Raw genomic sequence first — 9,804 nt, forward strand, 5'->3', positions numbered from 1 at the left:
ATCCATTTCCTGTGCAGCACCGCAGGGTGCAGGCGCTAAATACGGACGAGGGCAAGGTGCACCTTTAACAGGACTAACACAGAGAGAGAGAAAAACACACAGACATTCATACTCACACTCACACTCACACCAACAATTAACAATTAACCTCATATTCCTGTTTTTGGACCGGGAGAAAACCAGAGTACCCAGAGGAAATGCACACAACACAGAGAGAACATACAAACTCCACACAGAAAGGCTAGGCTGGTACAGACCTTCTCATGTGAGGCCACTGCACAGCCCCTTTTTGAGAAGCAATCATTTATTTTAAATAATTGTGGGTAAACGCATTAGCTATTTAATTAAAGCACATATTTCACAAGTGAATTTGTTGGACTTGTAATTAAACAAATTAGAATTCCAGCATAGACAATGACATTTTAGAGTGAAACCTTAAGTGTAACAACATTTATGGTACACGTAAAAGTCCACCAGATTTTTAATTAAAATTATGTAACACGAGAAGAGTTATATCTTTTAGTTGGCTATTGTTTATTTGTATGTGTTTGCATACAATGACTTTGACATGGCTGGAACAAACTAATAATAAAGAATATTAACCATTAATTTCAAACTCGGTGTCAGTAGCGCACGCGCGCAGACACTCTGAAAAGACGAGATGACGCTCCATGGGCACGTGAGTAATCCCCGGCTCACGTGACGTATTGGTTTAGTCATGGCCGACGACTACAGGCGACAAGGTTTCGAGTTGGAGAGAAGGATATTCGAGTTAGACATCAAGTGTTCAAGTCTCAGAGCTGAGAAGCAAGGTATCGATGAAACGCCTTCGTTGTTTTTTGCCTCGAGGTGGCTCGTGGCAGCTCGTGCGCAGGATTCATCGGTTTTGACTAGCCGATTAGCACGCGGGCTAACTTATCGGTTAGCTTGAAACCATAACAATCGCTGCTGACTGATGAAACGCTGCACATCAGCAAATTACACTTATCCAAACGATTCGCAGTTTATCCCTACTGTTGCGATGTCGGACATGCCGGTGACTCGCCGAGTGACGGTCCGTTCTTAATTCAGTATTTAGTTTTTTTCGGAGTTGACGGTGAAGGTAGTTTTGCTAACGCTAGCTAAAAAGCTGAATTGTTGACAAGTGTTGAGCTAAGACACGATGCCCTCGTGCAGTCAGCTCGGAGTAGAACGAAAATCCTGAATTTACATCGCTGTATAATTGAGTTGTGCCGCTTGAATTTGTTGTGACATCAAAAGACAAATTCCGTGTCGATACTTATCTCCAGCTTGCTCTCGGTTTAAAAACTGTAGAGAAAGTCGAGGCAGAGCATTTTGGCTGGTGTGCGGTTTATAATATGTCGCTGGCTGTTGGTTGTACTCAGTGATTTGTTAACATGTCGTTTTTCCATAGATGATGACTATTTGCAGAATGCATCTTCCATACTAGACAAGTTGAAAAGCTTTTACAGACAAGGAGGGGAGAGTAGCAACCTTTCCAAGCTCCTTCAGGATTACACACAGGTACTTTACCACATAAAGAATGTATTAAATGTTCACAATATGCATATGATAAAGGTAGATATAAAGATTTCCTTTCTACGTATTTTGCTTGTAAAACCACCGATTGGTAAACGTAATTTGCTGCGTGATACATGGCAAACAACTTAATAACAAAATAGCTGTTTCTTTGTTGTCCTTAACTCTTGTAGAAAACATCTATTTAATCTGTTTAATCAATTTTGGAGCGAAAGTTCAAACCAATAATACAATTTACATACATGCGGTACAGTTAGTATCACCAATCTGTGTTTACAAAGCATTTATTATACTCAAAATGAGGTTCAAATTGCTTTACAAGCTATAGAGAGCCCCTCACACCCACCACAGTAGCAGTACATAGCACGTATTAGTTAGAACATTGATTTGGATTTTTAAAAAAAAGTATTTTGGGTTCTTAACAGTCTGTTAAATATAACCTCTAATGACTCACTTTAATTTTGTGTTTACACCTTCAGGATAATGTGGTCTAGGTTGTCGTAGAGAACAGGTCGCTCGTATTAGTTGCTAAACTATTTGTTGATTAGTCTGCTAATCTAAGTGGAGCTAAAGCGCCAACTGTCTATGGTGTAATGGTGCATATTTGCAATTACCTAGATTACACAAAATAGTAATGACAATAGGACTCACACTACCAACGCTGGGCCTTTGTGTCACATATGACACATATAAAACGATAATCTATAGTGTGAAGGATCATCTGTTTCCTGTTGGTAAATATAAAGATGTAGCGATAAGGTCTCTTCAACACATTTCCCTCTTGTATCCACTATAAATCTGCTCTCAGATGAGCAAAGATTCATAACAAAAATGCGCGTTAGGGAAACAACCTCAGTCAAATCTAAAGTACGTGAGATGATGTGAAGCGGATTTGACATTGATCTAAAGATAAACCAGGATTAATTATATCACATTGCCAGCAATCAAAGTATTAAGTGCGATTGATTTCCTAAAGGTTTTGGCAGAAAGACAATTTAACCTCAGTTGTTTTTTTTTTTTGCAAAATTGTCTGTGTAGCTCTCTCCAACTGTGGTTACCACGTCCTGGTTTAATGACTTATCTAGTTTATAAATTTATAATATACTGCAGAATATAGTGTTGAGCATTAACCTACATTTGTTCCTTATCCTTCAGGTGATTTTAGACATCACTTTTTATGAGGAGAATAAGCTGGTGGATCAAGAATTCCCTGAAGACTGTTCCCCGTTTAAAATCCAGCAGCTGCTCCAAGACCTGACCGAGCCAGAAGTTTTGGCAGCGAGGCTAGCTCCAGCACAAGAGGTACGCATCTGTGTCCAAAAACTGTTCCGTTCTTTTTCCTGTGTGATTTTCAGTCGGGGTTGGGGTTTTTGGGGGAATGTCTCCCTAGTTTGTGGTTTGAAAGCACACATTTGTACATGTGTACCTCCATGCCATGGGTTCAAATGATCATTGCATCACAGTACAGTTAATGATCTGTGACAGGTGCAGTCTGTGTTGGGGCTGGAGCTGTTAGAATGCCTGTACTGGAGACGTGGAGCTCTGCTGTACATGTACTGCCACACCCTTCATCAGCGAAAACAGTGGATCAAGAAGAACAAGGACACATTCCTCAAGGTACCATCCTCTTTTTAGTTTAGTCATTGAACTGAATTTGCTGCAAACAGAAGATTATTTTGCAATAATCTTTTGTTGGCGTATGTTTATATCGGGCCTAATGCACATTTTGACCCAGTGTATTCAGGAGGGCGTGCGCTACCTGATGCGGATGCTGCAGGTTAGAAATTCTGTGAAGCTTAACGACGGGGTCGTGCTTCATGACAGCGCTACCGCCAACTTCCTGTCTGAAGGTGAATAAGCAGTCATTGGGAATTTATAAAACCTATGATATTGCATTGATTTGGCCGTACTCACATTCTACCCATGTTTTTGTTCCAGGCATCTTCTCAGACACACACCTGCTGACAATGATGTACATCGGGGAAATGTGCTTCTGGGCGGTCAAGTACGAAGACTGCAGTGCTGACACTATGGACCGCAAAGAAGATCGCCTTCAGTTTCGGGACATTGGCACACAGATCCTTAATAAATACGTGCTTGCCTGCGAGGGACCTCTGCAGGGCCAGGGCTGGAATACAGAGAATGCCAAGGAAATCCTGAGTATTTTACAGTAAACCAAGCTGCTCTTTTGTTGAAGTTGCCCTCAGGCACAGATCTAAGTTCAGTATTCAAACGTGTCAATCCCAAATAAAAAATGAAACCCAAACTGGGTGTAAAGTTGCGGAAGGTAAAGTGGAGGCATTCGGGGAAGAGATGAGTCTTTGGATCCGTGTCTGCAGGCAACCCATGTCTATGCCAAACGGCTCAGGCCAAAGCAATTGAATGAGAGGTTAGAAAGTATAGGACTAGTGTGAAAAAGAGGCTGCACAGAAGGTTGAGTATTGTTTTGCCCCGTCCTGCTGATAAAGCAGTTATCTTGATTCCAATCCAGAGTGTTGACAGGGGCACTTGTTTTGCTCTAAGAATGTGTTATAATATAACATTAATATGACTATAAAGAGGTTATTAATGAAAATTGACTTTTTTTTTGTTTTGTTTTTAAGATTGTTACAAGTTTAAAGATAATCCAGCTGGAGACAAGACATTGCACAGTAACATTTTATTTATTGTTGCCATTTTGGTATGCTTTTAATATATTAAAATAGCATATACATTATCGGATTGTGTGTATGAAATATACGCACAAGGCAAAGGAAGGCGGTGAAGACCTATTTGACAATGATGTATTCATGATCAGTTTTAAACATGTAATGAAACACTTTTAATTTCCATCTATTGCAAGTTCATTTTTCTTTCTGCCACTTTGGTAACATTGATAGTGTAACTATTAAATGAAAATCTGTGTTGTTTGGACAAAAATAATTTTCTCTTTTTTTTTTTTTATGTCCTTGTTGACAATAAACACGTGCTTTGTTTTAAGAAAAGCAGCGGCGGGTTGGCGTGATTGCGAGAACTACAAAACCCACAATGCTTTGCGTTCGCCACCGATGAGGAAGTGAAACACGGACATGTCGAGTTGTCTGTTGTGATTTCAGTGAGCAACACTTCACTCCTTGTTCGGTTACTTAAATTTAAGTGGAGTAATGGCAGCAAAGATCCAGCAGCTTGAGTCTGTGGTGATCCGAAGTTTGAGGCGGTTCAAAGACCGATATTTTCCAGATAAAGTTGTTCCAGATGACCGGATGCCCACTGAAGACCCAGAACAACAACAACTAATCGGACTTTTGGACTTTTTACCGGTGAGATCTCAATGAGGACGTTTAACATGACTATTGATTTAAAAAAAAAAAAATACTGGACTGTTTATTTTTTTAAATAAAATAAGTCAAGTTGTGCACTTAAATAACACAAGGTGCGTTAAAGAGAGCACGTGAAATAAATAAATTCCTAAGTTCAGTCCCATCTACGCCAAGAGACCAAAAGGTAGAAATGAGTTCATGAGCAAAGTTACTTTAGAAATACAGCTTAATACATGGACAAGCCACGTGACAGAAACAAACTCAGCAAAGTAAGATAGATATGTACATATGAACTCAAGTAAAACTACTGTTACATTGCTTGGATTGTACTAAGTTGTAAGGAGGAGTGTTGTTAAATTACTCGGGTAAATGTACAAGATAATCCTTTTATTGTCCCGCAATGAGGAAATTAGAATGGCTGCAGCAGGTGGAACTGGACAGTAGCAAAGGAGTACCAATAATAAATATTACAATATTTTACATTCTTGGGTGATAATGTATGAAGTATAACATATGTTATTACAAAGCACTCCTCTCAATAATGACTCGAGGTTTGATTGACTTTTTAAGCACGTTTATAGCCAGAAAACATGTTGGTTCAACCCATGTTTCTTGGACAAAATGAAGTAAATTATCTTTAAACAATTGCAGCTACTGTATAATGCAGGTAGTTTCTAAAGGAAATGATTTGCCTAAAAGATGCAGATCAAAAGTATTAAATGTTAAAGCTTTGACAGTCATCGCTCGCTTTGACTTTTAAAATAGTGAGATAGATTACTTAAAGGGAATTGCACTTAAGTAGCAGTAGCGTTGCATAATTAAGAATATGCCTAATAAAGTAGCCAAAATATTTAATTATACTAATATTAGTGTTTGTAATGAGTTAATGAATTAATTCCTGGTGATAACATGCCTGATCGATCAGTGGGAAAACACTGTATTGTCCACTATCTGGTCCTCTGCATCATGTTTCTTCACTCTGGACATGTATTCATGATTGTCCCAGACTTTAAAATAACTTATTTACTAATACTGATTTTTTTTTCTCGATACGCGAATGTTGAAGTGTACTTACTTGGAATTACCTCATAACTAGAATTTTGGGAGTGCAAGATAAGAGAACAAATATTCATCTAAAATTATATATCAACTAAGCAGTGACAGCAAGGACATTTGTGTTTTGTCGATATTTTTATTTTTTTAAATTGAAATAATGCTTCTCAGCGATACATCTCATCGAGTAAGAAGGGGATTTGTTTTCCTGTTTAAATTGTGGTACATTGAAGATGCATTTGCTGGATGACCACCTGAGCCCCGAGTATGCTGGTTCCATAGAAAGACAAAAGAGTCGACCAACAAATTTCTTCATTTTAGTTGTTCTCAAAAAGTATATCATCTTTCCTGAAGGTGGACCTGCAGTTTCTTATCATGACCTTTCTGTCTCCTGCGGATATCTGCCGCCTCGGAGCTACCAGCCACTACTGGAGGGCCATGGTCAGGGATCCTCTACTGTGGAGGTACTTCCTGTTGCGGGACATGCCATACTGGCCCTCCATTGATAATGTGACCATGCCTCGTCTGGAGATGCTGGACACCCCACTAAGCAGTGACGATGAGAGCCCTGATGATATGGAGGGAGACGATAAAAGGATGGACCTTAAGTTTGACTACATGTCAGAGTGGGTATCTTTTTCTCTTGTTCTTCAGCAGTGTCAGCTTGATTTTTGAGCCCTTTTTTTTTTTCTTTCTCTACAGATATCTGAAAGGTTGCCCATCCTGCAGACGACAGTGGCTTCCGTCACGGCCGGCGTATGAAGCCGTGACCTCATTCCTTCAGTCACTGGTGCCCTTGCCTGAACCACGATATGCCATGTTTGGCCCTGGCATGGAGCAACTCGATGTCTCTTTTGTCACGAGGCTGATGCACGCTCCAGATGTGCTTCCTGTGTCGGGAACTCCGCACAGGCAAATAAATGGTGAGGTGACACCGGTGTTTAGTATTCATGAAGCAGGAAACAAATCTCTTGGTTAATGACATTGTAACAAAGCCCTGATTCAAGTCTTGATATTCAACAACTTGAATTAGATTGTTTTATATGAGAATTGTTTCTCGTACTGATGTAAATATTACATATATGCACACTTAATAGATTTGTGTTGGGTTACTTGTCTTCCACTAGGTGGCACTATCAGCCCAGTAGCTCACGTGTTACCTTCACCTAGAAACTGTTGCTCGTCCATTGCTCACCTTTTGTATTCGTTGCAGGTATTGGCTCAGGAATCAGTTACATGTTCGACAACCAACACAAATTCAACATCCTGACTCTTTATTCAACCAACAGGTAATGGGCACATCGCACAGGAACTTACTCAATGACTTTAAATGGTTCATCCATCTTCTGTACCACTATCTACCCATAAAATGCTCCCACATGCACAGGAAGACCATGCAAAACATGGAAAGGTTTTTCACGAGCAGACTCAAATTATCAATGTTATCTGTGTGAGGCGAGAGAGCAAAACACTAAGATATAATGTTGAACCTGCTCGTGATGATGTTTTTGCTGATTTTCCATATTATTTGATCCAAACTGTGTGTCTGTGTGCAGGGCCGAGAGAGAAAGAGCCAGAGAGCAGCAAGTAACCGCCAATAACAAACTTTTCACTATTGAAAGAACGGATGAATCAGGCTGCCCAGTGTACAGCCCTGCTCCTCAGGTCCAACAAGTGTGCCAGGTGGTGGACGGTTTCATTTATGTGGCCAATGCAGAGTCCGGTAAAGGTGTGGTAACACGTTGTGTTTTCTTTGCTGGCCCTCCTCGGACGGTTTTTCACTCATCACTTGTATGTCTTCAACAGGTGACGGGGAGTGTGAGGAAGCCCAGATTCGCGCTGTGCTGAACTGTGCTGGTGGCGCCACGTCCAAACCCCTGCTTGTGCTCTCCTGCGTGTCCAGAGAACAGCCGCAAGCAATCAGCCAGCTGAACAGAGCAGACCAAGGCGGGACCCGGTGTCGAACTCCCTGTGTAGACATGGCAAAGAGACTCGGCCTACCTAAGATCACTAACCGCTGGATGGTAACCGCTTAATATTTGCTCATGTGGAAAAAGGTCAAACCCAATGCATCTGGTGGTTTTTTTTGTTTTTGTTTGTTTCCAACATATGGTTTCTCTTCTAGGTGCAAGATACGGTGGCAGAGTCCCTGTCAGGTCTCCTGGACGGTATTTCCTGGTTGCTGAAATGTTCCGGAGTGAAACTTTATGGGAGCTAGTTCATTAACTCCTTCTGCTGCCAGAATGAATTAAAACCTCAGACCTCGGTGTAATGTCATCTTCACACCAATATGCACTACAGTATTTCCCATGTTAACATACACCGGGCGTGCACCAAAGGTCTCCGGATGGGAACACTGCACTTTGGATTTAATGACCTGGATGAGCAGAAGCGGTCGCTTGATAACAGCAATGCATCTGAAAGATCAAGAATGAAGTTATTTACAGAAATAGCCAAATGAAAGACATACCGTAGTTCAGAGAGTTATACAAACACGTGGATTGCTTCATGAAGCAAACTGATGAACAAGAAGCCAAAATGAATGCTTCATATTGTACATAACAGTAATATTCTCTCAGTCAGTTGAATGTTTTTTGTAGATTTTGGGCTTTGATGAAATTAGTTTATTTGCATATCAGAAGCTGTTTAATTTATTTCTCATTTCATATATGGAATAATACTGGCTATGCATGCTTGCTGAACACTTCCCTGACATTTACAATTACTTATACGTGATTTCAGAATTGCAAGTTTTCTGTATATTTGGAGCAAATTGAAATAAATGAACAGGTGAACTTTTAATTGTGATCTCTTTGATACATATACTTAAAAAATGTGAGAGATATGAGATATTTCTTGTGTGTTCAGTCTAGTTTTTTTTCCTCTGAGATCAACTCTACAATGTAAAGTCGAAACAGAGTCAGACTCGTAAAAGACTTTATGTATCCCAGAGGCGCAGTGAAGAAGACATGCACAGCAGCAAGACGCACGTAAACGTCAGTGTGACATAAAAATTGACATCTATATGTCAGCAAGCATGAAGGAACATTGTCTCAGCCATCAGGGAGCGCAACTCATAATTTGTCCAACAATCGGTGCTTGGCTACCGAGAAGATGCCTTTTTCTAACTCTTTTTCTTTGCATTTTAACGATTGTGTTTGTTTTTTCATAATTTGCTGAATATAAACATGCTTACAGAATCACAGTTTATTAAATTTGCCCTCATCAACACACCTGCAATATGTGAGAGCCCAGTCACGCGGCCTAATGCGGATTAATCCTACAGAGATTTCATCCACAATATCCCAAAATCAGTTAAATCAGATTTACTTGTCATCAGTTTAACCCAATTTTTTTTTTTAAATAACACTCATGTCTGTCTCCTGAAACTGCAGCAATAGAATTCCAGCGCAATTGCAGCAGTTAAATCATTTAATCTTTTATGTGTTTCAGTACGGGGTCCTCTGAAAACGTTTCATATTCAGCGTCCTCGCTGGCAATACGCACATGCTCTACCGCCAACAATGGGATAACTTTTGCAGCATGTACAACATGACAAGATAATGTGTTCCACTGATGCTCTTTTGTTCTTGTCCCCTAGGTAACCACAAATCATTGATAAAAGTGTATGTACCCGGACCATCAAAATGTTCTGAAGTCGCAACTGTCATTTTCATACACGTACAGTTTAGAATAAGACGATGATTACTGCAATTTGGATGCATTAAGCCGAGCTGAATACTGGTGGAGAGGAGAGGGAGAGGCTCTTTTTTTTTTTTTCTTTGTTTGAATTTATTTTTAGCAAAATGATGGAATAGTGAGCCTGTGTGTGCGCGTGAGAGAGAGAGAGAGAGAGAGAGAGAGAGAGAGAGAGAGAGAGAGAGAGAGAGAGAGAGAGAGACCATGCTTACAC

General features: G+C 40.2%; 2 protein-coding genes across 4 annotated transcripts; both read left to right on the forward strand.

Annotated features, from left to right (window-relative positions):
• The first annotated feature begins 677 nt into the window (after positions 1-677).
• Positions 678-4,527, forward strand: rimoc1 (rab7a interacting mon1-ccz1 complex subunit 1). Of its 2 annotated transcripts, none has more exons than XM_080467791.1 (6): positions 678-812; positions 1,415-1,524; positions 2,695-2,841; positions 3,025-3,156; positions 3,275-3,389; positions 3,478-4,527. In XM_080467791.1, exons 1-6 carry the CDS (start codon positions 719-721, stop codon positions 3,711-3,713), a joined length of 834 nt encoding a protein of 277 aa, XP_080323917.1. In that variant the 5' UTR covers positions 678-718; the 3' UTR covers positions 3,714-4,527. The 2 variants fall into 2 exon arrangements, with proteins under 2 accessions (XP_080323917.1, XP_080323918.1); XM_080467792.1 differs by having other exon boundaries at positions 682-812; positions 3,275-3,381; positions 3,597-4,516.
• Positions 4,528-4,575: 48 nt separating this feature from the next.
• On the forward strand, positions 4,576-9,535 carry fbxo4 (F-box protein 4). Of its 2 annotated transcripts, none has more exons than XM_080467864.1 (7): positions 4,576-4,838; positions 6,246-6,517; positions 6,594-6,814; positions 7,105-7,180; positions 7,448-7,620; positions 7,698-7,915; positions 8,017-9,535. In XM_080467864.1, exons 1-7 carry the CDS (start codon positions 4,683-4,685, stop codon positions 8,107-8,109), a joined length of 1,209 nt encoding a protein of 402 aa, XP_080323990.1. In that variant the 5' UTR covers positions 4,576-4,682; the 3' UTR covers positions 8,110-9,535. The 2 variants fall into 2 exon arrangements, with proteins under 2 accessions (XP_080323990.1, XP_080323991.1); XM_080467865.1 differs by having other exon boundaries at positions 4,795-4,838; positions 6,307-6,517; positions 8,017-8,691.
• Positions 9,536-9,804: the final 269 nt, after the last annotated feature.

The sequence above is a fragment of the Lipophrys pholis genome, assembly GCF_963383615.2.
Source record: "Lipophrys pholis genome assembly, chromosome: 7".
Taxonomy (NCBI): Eukaryota; Metazoa; Chordata; class Actinopteri; order Blenniiformes; family Blenniidae; genus Lipophrys; species Lipophrys pholis.